Here is a 26299-nt window from a genome sequence, read left to right as displayed (position 1 = left end):
AGCTATAAACCAGTCAATCTCCTTATTACAATTGTGTGTAAAATATGTAAAAAATAGATTCTAAGGGCCTAAGAAACTCTTCTGTAAGTGAAATACTTAACTTTAGTGCATAGATTTCACGTTGCTACCTTGGCTGTTCATTGGTTACTTGTTGCTTACTGCTGGCTCTCTGCCAAATATGAACTTTATGGGTGAGGGGTTGTTATAATACAGAGTGACTGCACATTAGGGAACACAGAATAGAAGAGGGCTTCCTCTCTCTTTATATCTTATTTCTCACAGCTTTTCTCCCACATTTTTCCTGTTACTCCTGGTTATCCCCTAGTCGTTGGTATACATTTTGATATTAATCATAATATGGTGGTTAAAAGCACAGGCTCTGAAATCAGACTACCTGTGTTCCATATTGATTTTGCCACTTATTAGCTGAGTGATGTTGGGCAAGTTACTTAGCCTTTCTGTGCCTTAGTTTCATCATCTGTAATATGGAAATAATAATACAATGGTATACAAATCGTAAGGTTATTTTAAGGGTTAAATGAAAAAAGATATGTAAGTGCTGACAACACAGTGAGCTGTGAATTAATGTTACCTCTTTGATTATTAAGTTTAATAATAGAGTTCTCCTGTTGCCTACATAAGTAAAATGCCTACGCTTTTATTTATTTATTTATTTTTTAAAATTATTTATTTATTTATTTATGGCTGTGTTGGGTCTTCGTTTCTGTGCGAGGGCTTTCTCCAGTTGAGGCGAGCGGGGGCCACTCTTCATTGCGGTGCGCGGGCCTCTCACTATCGCGGCCTCTCTTGTTGCGGAGCACAGGCTCCAGACGCGCAGGCTCAGTAATTGTGGCTCACGGGCCCAGCTGCTCCGCGGCATGTGGGATCTTCCCAGACCAGGGCTCGAACCCGTGTCCCCTGCATTGGCAGGCGGATTCTCAACCACTGCGCCACCAGGGAAGCCCTGCCTACGCTTTTAGTTCACAGACACTTGTCATTAGTTTTGGCTGCCCAGTGGCCAACATGCCTTTAATATGTTTGCTTTCATTCTCAATTAAGTCCTTAAGGAGTTTCAAATTCAAACACTTTTGGCATGAGGTAAACCCAACATAATTAGGAAACTAAATCTGCTACTAAAAAAGTCACAGATCCAAAGCTACTTGTGTATAATATTTCATTTCCCATACCACTGTCTTCTCTCTGAGCATGACTACTTGAGGGTTTGCCACGCTGTTACTATGAGACCAACCAAGTACTAAAGATAGAAGTACTAGTACAGGCCTTGTAAACAGGTATTTAGGAAAGTCAATACCAGTATCATGACATTGTACAACTCCAGGGACACAGTTCCCATTGTGGTCTGTGAATGGTGACCACTAAAGATATGCAGTGTACAACCTGGGTGGCCACATGTGGTGGCTCAGGCAAGATAGCCCAGGAGATTAGACCTTCGTTTTCTTGAACAAATGGGAGACACTGTACAGAACAAAAAGAATCCCTGTGGTTAAAAGTGGAGAAATGTTCAGCGAAAGGATGGGAATGGGGCTTCTGACTGCAGGGGTTAGAATCAAAAGGCATGATTCCCAGGTCTGTTTTTTTCCACTTACTATTTCTCAGATCCTTAGTTTTCTCAACTGTAAATGGGTAATTATCTTTCCCTATATCTCAAGCTTAATGAGATGATTTTTATAAACCATGAAACCTAAACAAATGCAAATGATGAGATTCTCTGTTATTTCTTGTTATAGTTTTTGTGCTAAGGAAAAACAAAGTCTTCAAAAGGTTTGTGATCTGTGGTTTATTCATGGTTCACAGATTTAAAGGAGTTTTTTAAAAAGCACTGATTAATCTAGTTCTGATGATCAGATGCAAAGAGCATTTCTTAACGTTCTGTATAAAGAATGAGGAGGGTTTGTGAGAGTATGAAATGAAGAGAGAGGGAACAGGTGGGGGAGAAAAGTATAACAGTTAAGAGGTTTTTACTCCCTTAGTTACTGCTGTAGTGAATTAAATCTTTTCCTACTAAAATAAAAGATCGAGCAGGTTTAAAGCAATAAAATGAAGTTTAATGAATTGTATAATTATAAAATTCTGAAATCCATGGGTTGGTTAAGACCAAATATATCTTTTTTTTAAAATTTATTTATTATTTATTTATTTATTATTTATTTTTGGCTGTGTTGGGTCTTCGTTTCTGTGCGAGGGCTTTCTCTAGTTGCGGCAAACGGGGGCCACTCTTCATCGCGATGCGCGGGCCTCTCACTATCGCAGCCTCTCTTGTTGCGGAGCACAGGCTCCAGATGCGCAGGCTCAGTAGTTGTGGCTCACGGGCCTAGTTGCTCCGCGGGCATGTGGGATCTTCCCAGACCAGGGCTCGAACCCGTGTCCCTTGCATTGGCAGGCAGATTCTCAACCACTGCGCCACCAGGGAAGCCCCCAAATATATCTTTTTTTTTTTTTTTTTTTTTAATTTATGGCTGTGTTGGGTCTTCGTTTCTGTGCGAGGGCTTTCTCTAGTTGCGGCAAGTGGGGGCCACTCTTCATCGCGGTGCGCGGGCCTCTCATCATCCCGGCCTCTCTTGTTGAGGAGCGCAGGCTCCAGACGCGCAGGCTCAGTAATTGTGGCTCACGGGCCTAGTTGCTCCGCGGCATGTGGGATCTTCCCAGACCAGGGCTCGAACCCGTGTGCCCTGCATTGGCAGGCAGATTCTCAACCACTGCACCACCAGGGAAGCCCCCAAATATGTCTTTGAAGAAAAAACTTTTTTTCAATTTCTTGGTCATCCCTTTGAGAGAGCCAACTACTAAGAAAACTGCTTGACCTCCAAAAGATCCAAACAAGGAAACCTTTTTTTAAAAATTTATTTTATTGAAGTATAGTTGATTTATAATGTTGTGTTAGTTTCTGGTATACAGCAAAGTGATTCAGTTATACATATATTTAATAGTTTGCATCTGTTAATCCCAAACTCCCAACCCATCCCTCCCCACACCCCCTCACCACTGGAAACTACAAGTCTGTTCTCTATGTCTGTGAGTCTGTTTCTGTTTTGTGCATATATTCATTTGTGTCTCATTTTAGAGTCCACATGTAAGTGATACCATGTGGTATTTGCCTTTCTGTCTGACTTCACTTAGTATGATAATCTCTAGGTCCATCCATGTTGCCGCAAATGGCATTATTTCATTCTTTTTATGGCTGAGTAATATTCCATTGTATATATATACCACATCTTCTTTATCCATTCATCTGTCGATGGACATTTAGGTTGCTTCCATGTCTTGGCTATTGTAAATAGTGCTGCTATGAACATAGGGGTGCATGTATCTTTTTGAATTATAGTTTTGTCCGGATATATGCCCAGGAGTGGGACTGCTGGATCATATGGCAACTCTATTTTTAGTTTTTTGAAGAACCTCCATACGGTTTTCCATAGTGACTGCACCAATTTACTTTCCCACCAGGTTCCCTTTTCTCCACACCCTCTCCAGCATTTGTTATTTGTAGACTTTTTGAGGATAGTTATTCTGACTGGTGTGAGGTAATACCGCATTGCAGTTTTGATTTGCATTTCTCTAATAATTAGCAATGTTGAGCATCTTTTCGTGTGCCTCTTGGCCATCTGTATGTCTTCTTTGGAGAAATGTCTATTTAGGTCTTCTGCCCATTTTTTGATTGGGTTGTTTGTTTGTTATTGAGTTGTATGAGCTGTTCAAACAAGGAAATCTTGAGTAACAATAAAATCATGGAACCACAGAGGTCTATGCACAATTACTAAGTTTTGACACCTTATTTACTTTTCTGCTTATCTTTTCCCTTTGTATCTATCATTTTTTAAAATGTATCAAATTATATCCATAAAGTTTTTCATAACTAGATACAATTATTCATAAGTAATAAATTTTTAATTAGTATGACATATCTTTGATTAAAAAGGTTATGTGATTATCAAGGGAAAAATTGATTTGAATCTGTTTTTACCAAGACTTTCACTGCTACTGTCAGACAAATGCCACTTTCCCCATTAAGCTTTTCTTGACTTCTCTACTTACAATAACTCCTCCCTCAGAACCATTTTGGCGTTTTGTTTACTATCCCCTCCCCCATTTTTATCATTTTTGCATTATATCTGTTTGTATCATTAGATCTAATTATCTTCCCCATTCACACTCTTAATCATTTATGTATTTCACTATAACATGTACATGATTGGTTCTTTTTTTGTCCCCAGCTTTATTGAGATATAATTGACGTTTAACACTGTATAAGTTTAAGGTGTACAGTGTGATTATTTGATATACACATGTAAATTGCATATAAATTTGATTTGTTTGAATTATGAAATTTTATGTATTCAGCCTATGGTTAATTGCCTTTAAGAGCCTTCTCTTTGTAAACTACATTTTGTTTGGATCCTACCCATTTCCCTCTCTGTTCCATTGTCTTTTTCATCTTTCACCTGAAGTTTGTAGGAAGTAAATGGTGACTGAGAGGTCAGTTGTTCCTCCACCTTCATCTCTAAGATCTTGGAAATAAGGGAAATTAGATTTACGACTGAGAATTAAATGGTAACATCAACACAAATCAAGGCAAAGCTACCCAAAAATCACCCATAAAAGTCCGGCTGGACAGATTAAGAGTTGACTAAATATATTTGTCTAAAGAATATTCATAGAAGTGCTATTAGTTAACAAAGACAGCATAGAAACAGGAGAGTGAGAAGCATACTTTGGTTGTGCCTATGCAAGTACTGTCCAAGGGAGAGATTGTAGCCCACAAACTTGAACATTCCTCTCTCTGCATTGTGGCCTGATGTTATTAAATGTTTAAAACACACAATTTAATTTCCCTACCTCTAATTCCATGTTGATCAAGCAACCTTCTGATTATGATTGGTTTCTCATATACGTGTTTTTCCAAGGAGAAAATGTCTGAATGTGCCAAAGTAAATATTATAGTCACTGTGGCAGTTAACCTATTTCATTGCAAATAATCATCTGCCATTCTGGTTTTACATTAGCCTCTAAAACCTTATTAATGTTAATGTGAATTATGGATTCAGTCTCAATGAGCAGCCAAAACCAAGTTCCTGAGTCTAAAAACTGAAGTCCAGCTCCTGGACTTTAGTAAATTCACCAAGATAAATCCCACTTTGTTGATTTTTACCTCATATATAAAAACTGTCAAACATAACACCTTCTCCCCATCCCCATTACAAATGCCTTAACTCATCTATTCATTATTTTTCCTCTGGATAACAAATAGTAGCGTCTTATCTCATTTCCTGGCCATCAGTCAAGCTAGGCTCCATTCTGATGCTGTATCTTACTGAATCACAAGTCTGATCATGTTAACTCACCTTTTAAAGTATTCAGTGGCATTCTGCAGTGTACTTCACTCCATGCCATTTCATATGTTGTTCCTCACCCCTGCCTGGAAAACTCTGTCTAGCATGTTCACTAAGCTAACTTATATTTATGCTTGAAAACTCAGCTCAGGATGTGCTCCAAGAAACATTACCAGATCCGTACAATCTGTTTTAGATGTTCCGCTTTTGCACATCCACAACACACTGTCCTTACCTCTGTCATACTACCCACCATACTATATAGCAATTTTTTCTTGTATGTCTCCCCTACTATCACTTCAAGGCAGTAATAGGGATAGTGTCTGATCCTTTTCTGCATTCCCTAGCCCTAGTGTAATACTTGCAACATTTGCTAAAAGAATTAGTGAACCTCTCTATAACCTTATTCACTTCATTTAAACTTCAACAAGTTTCTGCGGTCTCCTTTCATTTCCCCCAATCTGTATTTTCTTTCTGATCTTTGACCATTCATCCCTAGCCACTTTTGTTCCCACTTTGAACTTGTCATGCTCTTCCTCTGCTTCTTCAGAGCCTTATGGCCAACCAACCATCATGTGTGTTTATGTACGTGCGTGCATCCATTCATGAATGAGATTGTCAGGTGTCACTAAATTTGTGAATATCATTGTAGTGTGTAATTCTTCCCATAGAATAAAATATAATTGAATAAAAATAAATTAATATAAAATAAAATATAACTGAAAAGGTAAGTAACCTCTGGGTCTTAAATGAAAATTACTACATAAATGATAGCTAATAGACACACACAAAAAGATTAGCCTCTTTGAGATGCAAATTCTAGGCAGTCAGCTAGGCTCACCCACTGTCTTACTGAGTACTGCACACTAACTTCACAGAGCACCCAATTCAGATTTATGCTTCCATAAAATCACTCTACAGTGTGAGCTTTCAAGGTTGCTCATGAAAGCTGACTTACACAACTATTAAACCTGAGAATACCAGGTTTACAGAACTACATTTATATGCTAGGCTTGATGATGTATTAAAGCAAATATAAATTGGGGTTTTTTGCCCTCAGAAAGTATACAAGTGTTTCCTTTTATTCAAAAAACTCATGAAATTATACCTTCTCTAGGAAACCCTGATTGGAAAAGGTAGTGAATGAGTGCTTTCTTTACAGATACATTTTAAAATTATTTATTCAAGTTCAAAAAAGTTCTATTGGTTGTGATTACATTGAATTTGTGGCTTAATCTGGTGGACAGTTTATTTTTGCAATGTTGAGTCTCCCTATTCAGGAACATCATATTTCTCTGTTAATTCAGGTCTTCTTCTGTGGCCATCTGTAAAACTTTGTGGCTTTTTGTATAGATCTATACATTTATTGTTAGGCATATTTCTAGATGTTTTAAATCTTGTTGCTATTTAAATGGCACTTTTTCCATTTTTTTTTCCAACTGCTTTTTATAAGTATCTAGAAAGGCTGTTTAGTTGTAAATTTATTTTGTAACTAGGCACCTTACTGAAATATTGTTATTTCTAATAACAAGAATGATTCCAAGACTGGAAGGGGCAGTAGAAGTTATCTTGTCCAAACTTCTCATGTATAGATGAGAAGACTGAGACTCAGAGTAGTCTTAACAGGGTTGAATTAAAATCTTAGATCTCCTGAGCCTCTAATCATTGTGTTTTACAAAATACCATACTGTTGTGAAGAGGTGAGAGAGTGAGACTGAGACAACAAACTGCCAAGGTCGGGCCTCTCAAATCTATATCCTGATGTAGTCATCACCAATCCAGGGTTTACAAATTTGGTTCAATTTACAGCTTGTCCTAGGAGTGACTAGGTCCCAGGGGATCAGTTCACTCTTTTCTTTCTGGAAAGAACAATTTATCAACAAAACAGCTAATTTAGAAGTTTTACCATGGGAAGTCTTGTAATGTTCAGGGCATTGCCTTCTAGCGGTCACCTCTACCCAGGAAACCAAATTCGAGATCCCAGAATTACAACAAAGAGAACTGGATGTAGCTGTGTGGTATTTACATTAAGATATGGTATTCTGATAGTGTGATAGTCTGTTCTGTTCTAGTGATATTTCTTTCCAAGTAACTCTGATAGGCATTATAATCAGAGAAACTTTTCCCCAGGCAGTGGTTGAAATAGTGATAAATGTTTCAGTCTTTTCTGTTCTAAAAACGGTCACTTCTTCACTCTCTCATGACCAGCATGTTGGTTTTAATAAGTAGAGCCTCTCTTAGATTAGTTCTATTTTAACTTCATGCCTCCCTTTCTAGAGAGGCACCTAAGCCCCATGCTGAGATTTATTTAGGCTGTACTTTAATCTTATCAGCACATTTTAAAATCATCTCTTAAGCAGATTACTTCAGAGAATATTTCCATAGATGGTTAAACATTCATGAATGTTGAATTCTTGTTAACTTTCTTTCAAGGGCATGGGTGAGCATGTTTAAAATCTGATTCGCAAATTCTGCTACATATGTCTTTCTGGATCCTGTAGCTTCCTTATCAAGCACCACACAGCTTCCTGAGATCAACGGTACAACTGACCACTAAACATACCCCAGAAGAAGTCCATCAGAAGTTACTGAAATTCAGGGTTGTCAGGATTCTCTGTTAATTAGAGCTGCTGAGGAAACCTGTAAGAATAAACAATTGTGCCCACCTGCTCAATCTGTTGTTAGAACTGCAATGAGCAGAACTGTTACTCTTGCTTTAGACAACATTTGTCTGGGTAGGCCCAACCAGTTCGGCTAGAACATGATTTGGATTTGTTGGACTGGAATTGAAATATGTAGAGTAAGGTTATTGTAAATCTCTGAGAGAGAAAATAGAGAATTGAAATCCCTAAAAGGGTTTGAGGTTGAATAAGATTGGAGTGGAGTGCATTTAAGAATCAGGGCAAGGGGCTTCCCTGGTGGCGCAGTGGATAAGAGTCTGCCTGCCAATGCAGGGGACACGGGTTCGATCCCTGATCTGGATTGATCCCACATGCCGTGGAACAACTAAGCCCTGTGCGCCACAACTACTGAGCCTGCGCTCTAGAGCCCACGAGCCACAACTACAGAAGCCCACATGCCTAGAGCCCTTGCTCCACAGCAAGAGAAGCCACCGCAATGAGAAGCCCACGCACCGCAATGAAGAGTAGCCCCCACTCGCCGCAACTAGAGAAGGCCCGCGCGCAGCAAGGAAGACCCAACACAGCCAAAAATAAATAAATAAAATTTAAAAAAAAAAAAAAAAAAGAATCAGGGCAAGACAGGGAGATCAGCTCAGTTCTTTGTCTCCACCTAGAGAGGTGGGATACAGAGGGTGGGAAGGAGGCGCAAGAGGGAGGAGATATGGGGATATATGTATATGTATACCTAATTCACTTTGTTATAAAGCAGAAACTAACACACCACTGTAAAGCAATTATACTCCAATAAAGATGTTAAAAAAAAAAAAAAAGAATCAGGGCAAGCAGCAAAGCTAAGATGGCCGAGATCTGTGCTGAAAAACAAGTAAGGTGCTCGTAATTTGTTTTATTGGTTGCTGCTCAGGTAGTAGGTGGATCAGCCAGATTTCAGGGCTCAGGACCCTGGGGCACAGCACCCAGTACATTTGACCACATTACCACATGATGGAAGGTGATGATGAGTGAAGGGTAATATATAAGGTAGCACACTCAAGGGCTGGATGCTTGTTCATGTCAGTGCTCACCAACTGGGAAAAGATGAAGGTAGAATTTAGGCAGGCCCTACTGTTGGTGCTTGCTTGCCTTCAGGGCTTATAGAAGTCAGGAGAAATTTAATGAATAAAGGAATTCATAAATAGAGCTGTCTGAAAATGTAGAGGCTGTCTTGAGAGACAGTGATTTCTTCTTCACTGGAAGTATTTAAGCAAGGTGGCCAGGGTTGCTGAACACAGGGAATGACTGCTCTGGGTGGAAGGATGGACCAGATATCTCCCAGTGCTTTTCCAATTGTGAAATTCTGTAATTTTCAGAATCAGAGTGACCCTGGGAGGCCATGCAATATCCAGGATGGCTCCCAGCCCAGACATTCCTGGTGCGAGTGGAAGGCAATGTGATTCTTTTCACTTGGGTTTAGTTTAATTTAGTTGAGTCTGATCCCTCTGTGACTCTCCTTAGACCCAATAAAACCCCATATGATGTGAGAAAACCACTTGACAACTGTAGTTGGCACTGTGATCCAGGGATGTTCCCAGTTTAGTCTCAAAGCCATTTCCTGGGGACAGATGGGGACTGGGAACCTCATACTGGAGTGACTTAAATTCCCACAATTTGTTGACCTGGTAGCATTAGAAATGTTCTGCCTTCTGCTGTGAAGTAGAGTAATGGAGCATAGACGAGCAGCAGAGAAGTGACATGTGGGGCCCGAAAATCCCTCATGGTTTAGATTTGGCGTTATGTTAGTCACAGACGCTCCCACTTTTTGGCTGCCATATTTGTATCTAACGAAGTAGGGCAGCTAAGGGAAATGTGTCTTTGGATTGGTTTTAACTGCAAGATGTACAGATCCTGGAACTGACTTTAAACATCACCAGATAAAATGTTTGTATTCTTTATGGCAATTGTCTTGATGAAGTTATCAGCAGGAGACATCTTGTAACATGTATTTTTTCAGAAAGGTTTTCCATGGTCTGATATTCTTAATGAACTCACCTGTTGCTGGTCTTTATTCATTTTTAAGTTCAAAAAAAATTTTTTTAACTGATCTCCTACTTAGAAGCCAGGCCCTGTGCTAGGGCTTTAGAGGATACAGAAATTAATCAGGCATTTTCACACTTACCAATCTGATAGAGGAGATGAAATTCAAAAAGATAATTATATACAATGGAGAAAAGACAGCCTCTTCAATAAGTGGTGCTGGGAAAACTGGACAGCTACATGTAAAAGAATGAAATTAGAACACTCCCTAACACCATACACAAAAATAAACTCAAAATGGATTAAAGACCTAAATGTAAGGCCAGACACTATCAAACTCTTAGAGGAAAACATAGGCAGAACACTCCATGACATAAATCACAGCAAGATTCTTTTTGACCCACCTCCTAGAGAAATGGAAATAAAAACAAAAATAAACAAATGGAACCTAATGAAACTTAAAAGCTTTTGCACAGCAAAGGAAACCATAAACAAGACGAAAAGACAACCCTCAGAATGGGAGAAAATATTTGCAAATGAAGCAACTGACAAAGGATTAACCTCCAAAACTTACAAGCAGCTCATGCAACTCAGTATCAAAAAAACAAACAACTCAATCCAAAAATGGGTGAAGACCTAAATAGACATTTCTCCAAAGAAGATATACAGATTGCCAACAAACACATGAAAGGATGCTCAACACCACTAATCATTAGAGAAATGCAAATCAAAACTACAATGAGGTATCACCTCACACCAGGCAGAATGGCCATCATCAAAAAATCTACAAACAATAAATGCTGGAGAGGGTGTGGAGAAAAGGGAACCCTCTTGCACTGTTGGTGGGAATGTAAATTGATACAGCCACTACGGAGAACAGTATGGAGGTTCCTTAAAAAACTAAAAATAGAACTACCATATGACCCAGCAATCCCACTACTGGGCATATACCCTGAGAAAACCATAATTCAAAAAGAGTCATGTACCACAATGCTCATTGCAGCTCTATTTACAACAGCCAGGACATGGAAGCAACCTAAGTGTCCATCGACAGATGAATGGATAAAGAAGATGTGGCACATATGTACAATGGAATATTACTCAGCCATAAAAAGAAACAAAATTGAGTTATTTGTAGTGAGCTGGATGGACCTAGAGTCTGTCATACAGAGTGAAGTAAGTCAGAAAGAGAAAAACAAATACCATATGCTAACACATATATATGGAATCTAAAAAATATTTTAAATTAAAAAATTTAAAAATGGTTATGAAGAACCCAGGGGCAGGACAGGAATAAAGATGCAGATGTAGAGAATGGACTTGAGGACACGGGGAGAGGGAAGGGTAAGCTGGGACCAAGTGAGAGAGTGGCATGGACTTATAAATACTACCAAATGTAAAATAGATAGCTAGTTGGAAGCAGCCACATAGCACAGGGAGATCAGCTCGGTGCTTTGTGACCACCTAGATGGGTGGGATAGGGAGGGTGGGAGGGAGACACAAGAGGGAGGAGATATGTGGGTATATGTATATGTATAGCTGATTCACTTTGTTATAAAGCAGAAACTAACACACCATTGTAAAGCAGTTATACTCCAATAAAGATGTTAAAAAAAAAAGATGATTATAACACAAGAAAAACTATTAGTTTTAGGAAAATAATATCAACCAAATGGTATGGGAGTTGGGATGGGGGAAAGATTATTTCTGGATTGGGGGAGCAGAGAAACTTCATTGAGAAGTTCATGGGATTTGAGCAGGCCTTTATAAAATAACTTTTGAAAGATTGTGACTGATACAGAGCAGGGCATTACCCTTGGAAGGAACAGTGTGAGCAATGGCATAGATGCAGGAAAGCATGGGCCATATAGAGGGAAAAGTACATAGGCCAGTTTGAATAAAGGTAAATAGTGGAAGAGAAAGATGAGAGAACAGTTCAAATTAGAGCATCTTGAATGTGTGGCTGATACTATATCTGAACTTCATTCAGTAACCCATGGGAAGCCATCGAAGGTTTTTGAGCTGCTAAGAAGTCATGATCAGTGTTCTGCTCTAGGGCAGCAGTGGATAGTTTATAAAAGTTGGAAGCAAATAACAGGATATTGAATCCAGGAGGAAGGTATAAAGAATCTGATGGTATTAGTGGGATTAGAAAGGAGGTAGTAGCTTCAAGAGACCCTCAAATGTAATATATAGAACCTGAGAGGTGATCAGAGAAGGAATAGATGGTAACTCTTAAATTTTATGAACGAGTTACAGAATAATAAGGCAGAGGATCAGATATGCTTAAAATCAGGGAAGGTAAGAAATGTCATTTTGGAACATGTTTATCTTGAGATGAGAGTGAGCACCTAAGAGGAAATGTCCAACAGTTTTAAGTTTGGGACTAGAGATAGTTTTAGGAGCCAGGGCTAGAGCTGCAATGAGAGGATACATTATAACTCAGGGAAAGCACACACAGAAAACAGGGATAAGAACAATGCCTTGGGGGAAGAGCACCTATTATGTGCAAGGCGTTGTAAAAAAAAAAAAAAAGCTTGATATACTTTATTTTATATAATCCTTGCAACCAAGGTGAAGTGATTATCTTCATGTGAGAGATAAGGAGAAGTTCAGAGTGATTATCTCATTAGACCAAGGTCATACATTTGACAGTGTTGGTTGGCTCCAGGGTTTAGAGTTAGGTCAGCGGAAATTTACTACATCACACTGCAGAGCTGTCAAAGAGGCAGGAGGAGGAAAACCAGGAGAATTAATTGTCATGAAAACAAGGGAGGAGAAGACTAAGTGTCTTAATGAACTATGGGGTGACTGTGGGAATAGAAAAGATGGAGGTGAGGAGGTGAAATATCTTCAGTGGTTCCCAGAAGTTCCAGCTTTTGTTGAGAATTTGTGCCAAGACCACATAGATGCCAATCTTAGGTACATTGAGAGAGGCTGTTTAAGGACTTTGAACTGCACCTGGCCTGGCTGGAGGTTGAGTTACATCGACAAATGTACATTTTAACTTGCTCAAATAAGCACTTACCCCAGAAGCACCAGCTGATCTTCCAACTTTGTTTTTAGCAGGAGAAACTACTTTTTCAATTTAGAATATAGGAAAATCCCAGATAAAATCAGAGTTATTCAAGTTGAAGGAGAGGGAGTACCCTTTTCCTCCTCCTTGCTCCCCTCTACCCTTAATCCACTTCAGAATAGTGTTCTGAAACCTCCTTGCTGTACATAATAGTATTTGAAAAAACCCTGCTTTGCATTAAATTTGGCGGGGGGGTGACAAAGGGAAGTGACAGGTATTGCCCTTTATTATAGATGAGAAAAGCTAGAGAACTGAAGGAAAGAGTCATTTGCTTTAGGTACAAATAATTTAGGAATCCAGCTGAGAACAGAACAGGAGTTTTCAAACTCCCCAACAGTCAGCACTCTTTCTATTATCTCACTCTTGTCCCCAGTTTTAAAACAAATAAAATTTGTTTAAAAAAGAACATAGTACTTGATTTCTAAGATTCCATTCAACAGATATTTGTTAACTACATATACGTGCAAAACAGTTAAGACCCGCTTAATAAACACTGACTCATTTTTATAGACTAAAAGAAAGGGAAAATAAACTATCCCAAAGCATCAGTATTATACTACCTAATAAGGAGCTTTCTCTGTGAGACTGCAAAATTACAAGCGCCAGAAGGAGATTGTGTGGACTCCAATATTTGTTCAGACCCAATTTAAAGCTCTAGGCAGAAAATAGGGGTTTTGTAGCACACAGTAGCTTTACACAGCCTGCCTTATAGGCTGAGCAGGTAACTCCTGGGGAAGACCATGAGTTTGAAAATGAAAACAGTGGCTAAGAAACTATAGTGTTTTGCAGGTTTTTTTCTACTCCATTTTGTGTTTGAAGTTTGTTTTATATTCATCTTCAGCTATTTGCTTTAAACCACTTGAAACCAAATCCAAGTTAATTGAAAGGTTATGAGGGGTCCATGAACCACCTTGGGAAGAAGCAGTTTGCAAACAAGGGTTTTGAAACTCTCTTCATTTTCCCTATCTAGAGGAAACAGAATTTCAAAATCTACAAAAAAAGAATTTGGCAAGTTCCCAGAAGCCGGGAATCAGACGTAGGAAGCTGAAGGAGATCTAGTCATCTAAATGGCTTCATAGACTAGTAGATGTTTCAACGTCTTCCTACCCCTCCCAGAGTTTTAAAGTTACTAAGTTTAGAAGATCTGTGTTTTCCAGTCAGAAAGAATTTATGGTTGAAATAAGGAGGGGATAAGGCAGGAACTGTAACTGAGAAGACAGGTGTAGTGTGGAGTACTGGCAGTTCTCAGGCTGTGCCGTTTAAAAGCATTTCAGGGTAAGGCTTGCTTTTTATTTTATTTTTATTTATTTATTTGTTTAGTATATGTGCTTCTGTTGCATTTTTTTTTAAAAGAAAAAATTAAAAAGAAAACTTTTGTTACCTTTGCTGAGATTCATGGGGCGGGAATTGGGATGGGGGAACATTGATTTCCGGAGTAGCTCTGGGAATTTGTGCATTGGATATAATAGCTAACGCAGAGAAACCTTAATGGAGTAGACTGGAAGCTTCCATGATATTACACAACTGTTTTGGGGAAAATGTAGTTCTTATTTTAGTCAGGGGATGATGGGCACATCTGCTTCTATGTGAGAGTCCTTTCCTCAGATTCCCAAAAGCATTCAAGTCAACCAGGGGTGTGTTCCTTTGTTGGTAAAGAACTCTACTCTCGGGTTTCCCTGGTGGCGCAGTGGTTAGGAATCCGCCTGCCAATGCAGGGGACACGGGTTCGTGCCCCGGTCCGGGAAGATCCCACATGCCGCGGAGCGGCTAGGCCCGTGAGCCACAACTACTGAGCCTGCGCGTCTGGAGCCTGTGCTCCGCAACAAGAGAGGCTGCGATAGTGAAAGGCCTGTGCACCGCGATGAAGAGTGGCTGCCGCTCGCCACAACTAGAGAAAGCCCTCGCACAGAAACGAAGACCCAACACAGCCAAAAATAAATAAATAAATAAATAAATTTAAAAAAAAAAAAAAAAAAAAAGAACTCTACTCTCTGGAAGACCGATTTGTTCATTGAAAGCCAATAATGACTTGTGTGCAAGCAGTCTATGATATTCTAGTACTAAGAGTCATTGGCTATTCTTGTATCACAAATATGCCATTGCTAGACTGCATTGTGTTTTAGTTTATGCAGTTTTCAGACTGAGCTAAATATATAAAGACTTTCTCTAATACTTTATACTTAGTAAATTTGCCAGTTTTTTGTATATAAGAAGTGTGGGGAGGGTACAGGACGCTGGCAGCACAGAATCACAGCTGTGGCTTGGGGGAACTTGTGGTTGGTTTGCAATGTGATACCAATCGGAACTCTATAGGCTGAAATATCAGTAGACCAGTATTCCACCCTCAACCCCAAGTTTTAGTAAGGTCATTCTTGTTTCTATATTATGTGACTCAATTCAAGGTCTAGGCAGCTTGGAGATTATCAGCTCAAGGTGGGACCTCTTATTTCTACCTTTAGATTCTCATGTCTAAGAGCTTTAGTTTCTGTAACCATGTCTTATAGGGGCTGGTGTTATTTCTTGACTTCTCCTTGATGACTCATTTATGACTCTAGTGTTTTTCAATCTTCTTTTTAAAATGTTATGATCCTCCCCCCAAATTTTTAGTAATTACAGAGGGAAAAATAGTAAGTTTACAGTGGAGAGTTCTGGCAGACACCATCTTAGCCAAGCGTTCTAGGTTCACATCACTAGGAGTACATATGACAGCATGTATCCCCTGATATGATGCAATAAGAAGGGCATATCAAACTCAAGTTGAGGCACCTTCTACAAAACAACTGGCCAATACCCTTCAAAACTCTCAAGATTATGAAAAACAAGGAAAGAATGAGGAACAGTCACATATTGAAGGAGACGTACAACTAAATGTAATGTGGGATCCTGGATTAGATCCTGGAACAACAACAACAAAAAAGGACATTAGTGGAAAGAATTGGTAAAAAATAAATATTTTCTGTACGTTAGTTAATAGTATTATACCAAGGTTAATTTCTTAGTTTGTTAATTGTTTAATCATTATGTAAGATATTAACATAAGAAGGTGGGTGGAGAGTGTATGGAAATTCTCTATACTATTTTTGCGACTCTTCTGTAAGTTTAAAATTATCTGAAAATAAAAAAAAATTTTTTCATGTAGTAATCTGAATTGGGCCAACTCTTTTAGTAAGTGTTAATTAAAAATTACTCTCAGGACTTCCCTGGTGGCGCAGTGGTTGAGAATCCGCCTGCCAATGCAGAAGACACAGGTTTGAGCCCTGGCCTGGGAGGATCCTACATGCCGCAGAGCGACTGGGCCTGTGTGCCACAACTGCTGAGCCTGTGCTCTGGAGCCCGTGAGCCACAACTACTGAGCCTGCGTGCTGCAACTGCTGAGGCCCGTGCGCCTAGAGCCCGTGCTCTGCAAGCCCCCGCTTGCCGCAACTAGAGGAGGCCCGCGCACAGCAACAAAGACCCAACGCAGCCAATAAATTAATAAATAAATAAATTTATAAAAAAAAAAAATTACTCTCTGAGGACTTCCCTGGTGGTGCAGTGGTTAAGAATCCGCCTGCCAATGCAGGGGACACGGGTTCAATCTCTGGTCCGGGAGGATCACACATGCCGCGGAGCAACTAAGCCGTGTGCCACAACTACTGAAGCCCACATGCCTAGAGCCCGTGCTCCGCAACAAGAGAAGCCACCACAATGAGAAGCCCGTGCACCGCAACGAAGAGTAGCCCCCGCTAAATGAAAGTAGAGAAAGCCCACGCACAGCAACGAAGACCCAACGCAGCTGAAAAAAATAAAATAAAATTATTATAAAATTAAAAATAAAAATTACTCTCCAGAGTAATTATTCTTCCTCATAGGAAGAGTATTTCCTATCTGGTATGTTCACTTTAATTTTTTAGTTCTTTTGTTATTATCATATATTGAATAGATATAAAGTTTATCACAAATGTGTAAGTTGTAAAGAGTAACACCATGAGCACAAATGTAGCTTGAAGCACTCCGTATGCTTCTTCCATCCCATCCCCTTCCCTCTGCCTAACCTCTATCCTGAATTTGGTATTCTTCATTCCCTTGTTTCTCTTTATAGGTTTACCTTGAAAGTATTTATCCCTGATGATATAGTTTTACATGATCTTTAACTTTACATAAGTGGAATAATATTTTATGTATTCTTTTGCAATTTGTTTTTTCCCTAAGTATTATATTCCTGAGATTTAACAATGTTAATATGTGTAACTTAGCTCACTCATTTTCACTACTATGTAGCTTTCCATTTTATGAACATAACACAAGTTACTTCTCTATTCTATCATTAATAGCCATTTGGTTGGTTTCCCAGTTTTGCTGTTATGAGCAGTGCTATTGCACACATCTTCGTATGTGACATATTATGACAGTTTCCCTAGGGTATATAAGTAAGATGGACTAGCTGGGTTATAGGGTAAATGCTCCAGCAACTTTATTAGATACGGCCAAATGGTTTTCCAGAGTGGTTTGTCCAATTTTTAATACCACCAACGGTATGTAAGTAAGTGTTCCAGTGGTTCCACTTTCTAACACAATATTATTAGACTTAAATTTTTTTTTACTAATCTGGTGGGTGTGTATATTAAAATTTTAAAACATTGCCATTTGTTGATTGACTACTTTGTGTCAAGTACTGTGGCAGACGTTTTCATACATTATTTAATTTAATCCTCTCACAGCTCTTCTTAGCTCCCTAATGGAAACTAATGTTGTACTTAGTTTGTAATACATAATTACCTCTAAACCTCTCTCTGGCAAATTTATTCCTATCAGATCTTTCTCCATCTTGTATCTGCTAAATTTATTTTCTGTTTCTTAAAAAAAATATTATTCTCACTTTAGAAGAAATTTAAGGCATGAAGTGGTTAATAACTTGCCCCAAGTCACATTGTCGTTAATTAGTAGCAAACTTTGAAATGAAACCCAGTTCTCTAGCTCCTAATCCTTTTTTTTCCCTCCATCTCTTCCCTTTTCCCTCCCACATCGCATTTCTTCTTCCCTTCCCTCACATTCTCCTACTTCTCCCCTGAGTTAAACAGCTGAAATGTATTTTCCAGTTGGCGGCTATGTAATGTGATGTGCGTGTAGAGAGCATCACAAGCTTGGGTGAGTGCCTGGTTCCAGCTAAATAGTCATTACTCAGGTCCCTGGCTGGCCATTAAGTGTCACAACCATTTCAAATTCCAAGCTGTGCTGCTTGTGTGCATTTGGCCAGGCTACCCTCTCAAAGCTGTCGATGGCCCTGCAGGGGTTGGAGAGAATCCAGAACTTCAGGACCTCCCATCCTTGGCTCTCCTTTCTCAGCAGTAGGAACCCCAAGCCTACTGTGGGGGTCCCTGAGAATTCTCAGGCAACTGAGGGTAGGACTGGGTGCCTAGAGAGTGGTGCTATTAGAACTGCTCACGTTCGTTAGGAACACACAGATTCTGTTGACAGAAGAAACAGACCTTAGGTTGGGGTACAAAACTTGCAGCACAAGTGAATTTTTTCTGCCTATACAATATTTAATTTTACTTTTTAAAAAATTTGGATGCTTTTATAGGAAGCATGCACTCACCAGTTGGTCACAATACCCAGCACTTCATTTCTTGTTGTTTTACACCTAACTGCTATTAACTCCCTGGCTCCTCAAGTTATTTGATGCAACTCTGCCTAAATTATTGAAATATGAATTGTATCCTTAATGAGGTCACTTGGGACTCACTGAGGGCAGAACTGGAAGATGCATTCTCATTCCAAAGTGATCACAGTTGCCCAGGTAATTTTATTTTCTGACAGCCAAACATCTCTTGGCTGTAAATACTCTTTTACTTAGACTTAACACTCCCCCCAAAATTATGGATTTTTGTCCCATCTAACCTTGTTTGGGATAATTAAGATGAAAATACATGTAATATTTTCTAGTCTTGGCTTATGTACACTTAGTGACTTAGGAGACCTGAAAGAAATTAATTAATTAAAATAAACATACTTTATTGGCCTTTTTTGAATTGGGTTAAGGATGGAGAGACAGAAGGGTTTTCTGTGTAGCATACTCATGGAGTTTGATAAAGGATAATTTTCAAAAGGTTAAAAAACATGACTCTCATGTAAATATAAAATGGACAGGTGTCACAGATTTTATTTAACTCATTAATTAATGAGGGAACCAGTAAGATGTTAAGGCCAGTTCAAATAAAAATTTAGGAGCTGTGTATATATAGGCAATTTCATTTAAAAAAAAGTTAAGATTTCTCAATTATATACAAAACTATTTAAAGTCCTAAAGTACATTAATCAAAACCTTTGGAGTTATCTTTTCCACCAGAGAGAAAATATTTATATCTATATTAGATGAAAATCTACAAGTTAACTGCTGCCCTATGTGGTTATAGAATAGTCCAACAGAAAACTAATCAAAGGTGTAAGCCCAGAACTTCACTAAAAGATCACCCAATGATTTATTTTTCCTGTTTCCAAGTTTCAGCTAATTTTTCTGACAGATTATAGTTATCAGCTTAGATTTTGGTTGCCAGGAAGTAGAATCTGTTTCCCAAGTTTTGAAAATATAACTTTATGATAAGGATGTATGAAATGAATTCTAAAATTTAGCATATGTATTTTAGAGGTAGATTTATTTTGGATTTCAGAGATCAAGTTCCAAGTTTCTTAAACATTCATTTAAGTAAAATGGTATCGGCAATAAGAAATTCTCATTCTAAATTTTTTTATTTCCTTTACAGAAATCCCAGGGAATTTTAACTGGAACTACTCTGCAATGTCTGTATTTGAAAAGGAAAGTGAGGACAAACAAAATGGAGGTAGGTGAACTCTAAGTCTGTACGTCATTATTGTTGCCTCTAAAAAGTGCACACATGCACGCACATGTGTGTGCACTTGCACGTATGACAGATAAATAGACTGGCCAACCTACCAAACTACCATTTTAGCAAACTGACCAGGAAAGGAAATATACTTTGCAGAAGTAAATACTTCGTACTTACAATTACAAGCTCCCTTGTTCTGTCATTTGAGAATTCTAATTTGAGTAGTTATAATTGCTCATCTTTTGTTTTTTTATCTGTACTCTTATTTTATTTTGTACTTTTATTTGGAAGTTCATCAGGAAAGCATGTGTTCCTTTTCCTCTCCCCATCCTTCACAACTGCCTCCTGCTGAAAAAGAAGTGGTTAATGTGAAAAGCAGTTGCTGAGGCTAATTAAGTCATCTTTTGCAGACTTTTTGCAGACAGAGCAAGTGGATCTGGCTATGGTGTTAGAGAGGATTTCTGTACCACTTCTGTGCTTTCCTGTGGTGATTCAAAGTACTAAAAGGAGCTGGGGTAATCACACCCAAGCCACCTTTAAGAATGAAGCTGCCTGACATGAAAAAAGAAATCTTTTTCTAACATAAAATTTTGAGAAAGCAAGCCAGACTGTAGTTCTATATTTAGACTTCCTTTTGAGGAATGGAGAAGGTGCAGAGAATGAAATTAGGTCACTGATTTAAGGCCACACTATACCTTCTTTACTTTCTGTCATTATGCAGTTGTCTGATTCCTGGAAGGAGCCCATTCCAAGGGCACAGGCCCTGGTTCTAGGAAGAGGAAGTCAGGGAGCTCCCAACAGAAGGAAAGAGCAAGAAGTCCTCTCCTACTCTCAGAACTGCTGAAAGAGAGAGGGTTGAGGAAAACAGGCTAACTGACCGATTTCTCCTGCATCTTCTTATGAACAGAGAATATGGAGGACAGTGTAAATCAGTGAAGCGAGAACACACCCTCACACCATACACAACAATAAACTCCAAATGGCTTAAAGACTTAAATATAAGACATGACACCATAAAATTCCTAGAAGAGAACATATGCAAAACATTTCTCTGACATAAATCGTAACAGTGTTTTCTTAGGTCAGTCTCCCAAGGCAATAGAAATAAAAGCAAAAATAAACAAATGGTACCTAATCAAACTTATAAGCTTTTGCACAGCAAAGGAAGCCATAAACAAAATGAAAAGACAGTCTATGGACTGGGAGAAAATATTTGCAAACGATGTGACCGACAAGGGCTTAATTTCTAAAATATACAAACAGCTTATTCAATAACAACAACAACAAAAAACCCCAAACAACCCAATCAAAAAGTGGACAGAAAAAAAAAAAAGTGGACAGAAGATCTAAATAGACATTTCTCCAAAGAAGACATGCAGATGGCCAGTAGGCACATGAAAAAGATGCTCAGCATCGCTAATTATTAGAGAAATGCAAATCAAAACTACAGTGAGGTACCACCTCACACCGGTCAGAAGGGCCATCATCAAAAAATATACAGATAACAAATGCTGGAGAGGGTGTGAAGAAAAGGGAACCCTCCAACACTGGTGGAAATGTAAATTGGTGCAGCCACTGTGGAAAACCCGTATGGAGGTTCCTCAATTAAAAATAGAGCTACCATATGATCCAACAATCCCACTCCTGGGCATATATCCAGACAAATCTATAATTCAAAAAGATACACGGACCCCTATGTTCATAGCAGCACTATTTACAATAGCCAGGACATGGAAGCAACCTAAACATCCATTGACAGATGAATGGATAAAGAAGATATAGATATATATACACACACAATGGAGTATTACTCAGCCATAAAAAAGAATGAAATAATGCCATTTGCAGCAACACGGATGGACCTAGACATTATCATACTAAGTAAAGTAAGTCAGACAGAAAGACAAACATCATATGATACAGGTTATATGTGGAATCTAAAAAAATGAAATGATAGAAATGAACTTATTTACAAAACAGAACCAAGCATAAACTGAAAACAAATTTATGGTAACCAAAGGCAGAAGGAGGGGGAGGGATAAATTAGGAGTTTGGGATTAGCGATTAGCAGATACACACTACTATATATAAAATAGGTAAATGACAAAGTCCTACTGTATAGCACAGGGAACTATATTCAATATCTTGTAATAAACTATAGTGGAAAAGAATCCAAAAAAGAATATATATATATATATATAGCTGAATCATTTTGCTATACCACAGAAACTAACACAACATTGTAAATCAACTATACTTCAACAAATAAATAAATAACTTTTTAAGAAAAGAAAATATAGAGGACAAAATACTTTAGGGAGCAATAAGTTCAAGGTTAATGAAGAATGTGATAGTCAATAAAGACTGATTAATTTATTCAACAAATATTTATTGATCACCAAATGCCACTGTGCTACATGCTGGCAATACAATAGCGACAAAACTAGACAGAATCCCAGCCCTAATGGAGATTATGGTTTACTGAGGGACAGCCTTTAATTAAGTAATAAGACATTAAATAATAGCACAGAGAAATGTCAAATTATATCTACAGTAAGTGCTAGGAAGTAAAGGTCATATGGGAGGCACAGTGGTTAAGACCATGGATTCTGGAGCCGTACTGTCTAGGTTTGAATCCTAGCTCCACCACTTACAGTTATTTTGGGTAAAATCTCTTAATTTCTTTATGCTACAGCTTCTCATCCATAAAATGGGGCTAATAATAGTGCTACCTCATGAGGATGTTGTGAGGATTAAATGAGGTAATATCTGTAAAGCACTTGGGACAGTATCTGGCACATGGTAAATACTAGGTAAACATTTATGTAAAAAGTAATTTATAAGAGCTTGGTGCTCCCATTCAGGAAGATAGTTAAGAACTTGAATGTTTATAAATGTGGGTCATTTCAAAAAGTCAAAATTTTTACCAATGAAAAGTAATTGGAACCTGTTTTCTTGGTCTGAATTCCTTCAGATAGGCTAAGTCTACCTACTGCAGTAGAGTTATTGCTTGTGCTGTTTGGAGCAGTGAGCAGTTAATCCTGGTCCATCCTGTTGGCCTGAGTCAACAAAATAACAGTGGCAAACCCAGTATTTGGCAGGTAACTCTGCCCTTTTCTAGGCTATCAGCCTGTTCTGGTTGGAAAACACATAGTACATAGAGTGGATGTTGACTGGTTCCAGCATTTTGCTTACCTACTCTCTCCTTTCTATTTTTCACTACTTTCTTAGTTCAAGCTCTCACTATTTCAAGCATTGATTATTGCAGCAATCTTTTAAGTGGTCTTTATTCTGCAATCTGTTCCTCTGTAAATACATCATATTAATCTTTCTGAAATTCCAGTTTTATCACATTTTGCCCTGCTCAGAATCTTTCTGGGATTCCTTGTCAGCTACTAGATAAAATTTAAGGTCATTAGCCTACATTAAAAGCCTGACTTTATAGTCTTGTTTCCTGCCTCCTTCAGACTCTTCCTACCTACTGTACAACTTCATACAACTTGTCTAGTCTCAGTGCTGAAAATTTCATTAAGTTCTTCTTTTCTGCCTAGATACGTGTTCCCTACATCTATCAATATATCGAATCTATATTCATCTTTTAGGTTTAGTGCAAGTCCTCTATGAAGCCTTCTCCAGCAACTCTAGCCACCAGTGCCCCCCACCCCGCTGGCATTATCTTTCCTTCTTGAATTCCTATAGTGCTTGATTTCTACAATTTTTAAAAATAATAGCCTTATTAAGATATAATTCACTTGTCATAAAATTCACCATTTTAAAGCACACAACTCAGTGATTTTCAGTATATTCACAGAATTGTGAACCATGACCATAATTCAATTTTAGAACATTTTCATCACCCCCAAAAGAAACCCCATACCCGTTAGGAATCACTCCCAATTCCCCCCACCTCCAGCCACTGGCAACCACTAATCTATTTTATATCTGTATGGACTTCTCTATTCTACACATGACATATGCATAATATATACACATATATATAGAATCAAGTAATATGTAGCCTTTTGTGACTGGCTTCTTTCACTTAATGTTTTCAAGGTTCATGCATATTGTAGCATATATTAGTACCTCATTCCTTTTTATGGCTGAATATCATTTCATTGTATGGGCACACCACTATTTGTTTATCTGTTCATCAGTTGATAGACATTTACATTGTTTCCACTTTTTGGCTATTATAAACAATGCTGCTATAAACATTTATGTACAAGTTTTTGTGTGGACTTCAATTCTCTTGGGTTTCTACAATTCATTGTAAATCTTAATATCCTGCCTTGAACTTTTACTTTACTGTTTTGCATATATGTTGAGTTTATCTACTAAGTTATCTACCTAGCACAGTGCCTACAGAGTTCCCCCTGCCCTGGAGAGTTTACAAGCTTGTCCCATTTATTATACTTCTCCTTTCCCTCAGCTTTACCAGCCATACACATATATGGATACAAATATCATCATTGTTATCATCACCACTACCACAACACAACAGTAAAAATTATTAATAAGTATTGATAGGTAGTTAAATAATACTAGGTAGTAAATTCAAAAGGGTGAGATACACTTGTATGTATTGACATGGAAAGATCTACAATACATATTATGAAAAGAAAAAAGCAACTAGCAGAGCAATGCATATAGTAGCATCTCATTTGTTTAAAAAACACATATAGGTGTTTGTGTATATGTATATGTTTGTAAGTAAATACTCTAAGGAAGGGACCCCCAAAGGATATATGCCAGTCTGTTAACAGTGGTTTCCTTAGGAAAGGGAGAAGGCGTGGGAAAGGAAACTTTATATTTTTCTCTATATATTTTTGAGTTTGGATCTTTTACAGGTAAAATATGTTTGCTTTACTTTGGTGATTTGAAAAACAATTAAAGAAAAAAGTGTAATCACAAAGGGAAAAAAAACTAAGTTGGAGAAACTAGAAGGAAAGGACAGAAAAAGAAAAGAAGAAGAAATAGTAGGAAGGAAGAGGACATAGATATTGCAGCATGTAGGGCAGAAAATTAATCAGAGCCTTAGTAGTAGAATCCTATGCAACACCACATCTAAATAAACACAAAAAAATAGACATCAGTGTTGCACAACTCTGTGAACATAACAAACACCCCTGAATTGTACATTTTATTTTAAATAGATGAATTGTATAGAATGTACATTATATCTCAATAAAGTTATTTAAAATAAAACAGACATCTAAAATTTTTAGAGATAGTTTCTAGAATTCTGTTTGTTTCTAGAATTCTGTTTGTTTAGAAAATTTAAAGCAACAATTGAATTAATTTGTAGGAACTTTCCTTGACCTCAATAAAAGTCAGGGTTGCCAGATAAAATACATGATTCCCAGTTAAATTTGAATTTTAGTAAACAATGAATAATTTTTTAGTGTAAGTATGCCCCATGTAATATTTGGGACATATCTTGTTTTTGTATTTTTATTTGCTAAATCTGGCAATGCTAAACAAAGGGAATTAAATTTTGAATCTTTTATAGTTAAATTGTTTCTTTGGCATCACCAGGGTTTGCTCTTAGATCCAGCTTTGTGTGAATGGCATTTTGTTTCTGATGGCCTTTATCATAACTTTCCCAACCTCTCATCTCCTGTCCCAAGGAAGGTTTTATGATTGAGAAGCACTGAAAGTGATGTCTAGTAGTTCAGTCAAACATGACGGATTTTACCTTTACCACATTGATGAGAAATCATTAGTTCTACATTTCAAATGAGGTCAGAATGGTAAAGCACCACTCTCAACTCCCATCTCCCAGTTAATGTTTCTGTTATCTTCTCCCTTGGAGAGGAAAGAGGAAAAAACCAAAAGTCTCCAAGAGGAGTAGGGGGAGGGGACTTTGGTTTTGAGCACATCCTGAATTGTCTCAGCCAAAACAATCTTGTATGACATCCTGTTAATAAATGAGGGTTTGCTTTTTTTTCTTTTTTTTGCTTTTTACTGTGTTTCTTTTCTTTAGTGTCTTGTCCTTTGAGCAATTCTTGTCTTGTTCTGCGAAACTTGGACAGAAGAATTAGTGAAGCTACAGAGGATGATCAGAGGCATGGTAACAGGAGAGCTACAGTAGTTCAAGAACTAGACTTTTCACGACATTCAAGGTTTTAGAGAGCTTCCTCTCCAGGTTCTTTTTGACACTGCACTCTACCCACCCTCTTCAGTCATGCTGATTATCCTCCTGTTTGCTGACCTTAGAAAGATCAACAAAGAATTAGTCTTAGCTGGGGTTTCTCTTTCAGTCCAGCTGTTCTGTGATTATGTAGATACTCCCACAAGGAGGAGGAGGTGATTATTCTCCTTTGGAGGGGTTTGGACAGAAATCTGACCATGATTCAATATCTAGGATTAAATTTAATAAGAAATGTGAAATTC

General features: G+C 38.1%; 1 protein-coding gene and 1 long non-coding RNA gene across 3 annotated transcripts in view; one reads left to right on the top strand and one right to left on the bottom strand.

Moving 5' to 3' along the window:
- Positions 1 to 26299, top strand: part of LOC309663830 (phospholipid-transporting ATPase FetA-like) — a 112291-nt gene that overhangs the window by 26253 nt on the left and 59739 nt on the right. For both annotated transcript variants that reach the window (XM_082468372.1, XM_082468373.1), the window contains one exon: positions 19820 to 19897. In XM_082468372.1, coding sequence (XP_082324498.1) covers positions 19820 to 19897 — 78 coding nt within the window. The remainder of the gene's footprint in view (positions 1 to 19819; positions 19898 to 26299) is intronic.
- LOC309663860 overlaps positions 14345 to 26299 on the bottom strand; it is a 102727-nt gene continuing 90772 nt past the window's right edge. Inside the window, exons 4-5 of the long non-coding RNA XR_014265502.1 lie at positions 15077 to 20248; positions 14345 to 14752 (exon numbers count right to left, since the gene is read on the bottom strand). This is a non-coding gene — a long non-coding RNA (uncharacterized lncRNA). The remainder of the gene's footprint in view (positions 14753 to 15076; positions 20249 to 26299) is intronic.

This window comes from Balaenoptera physalus (assembly GCF_965194825.1).
Source record: "Balaenoptera physalus genome assembly, chromosome: 7".
NCBI classification, from domain to species: domain Eukaryota; kingdom Metazoa; phylum Chordata; class Mammalia; order Artiodactyla; family Balaenopteridae; genus Balaenoptera; species Balaenoptera physalus.
This window is presented reverse-complemented; position numbering and strand designations above follow the sequence as displayed.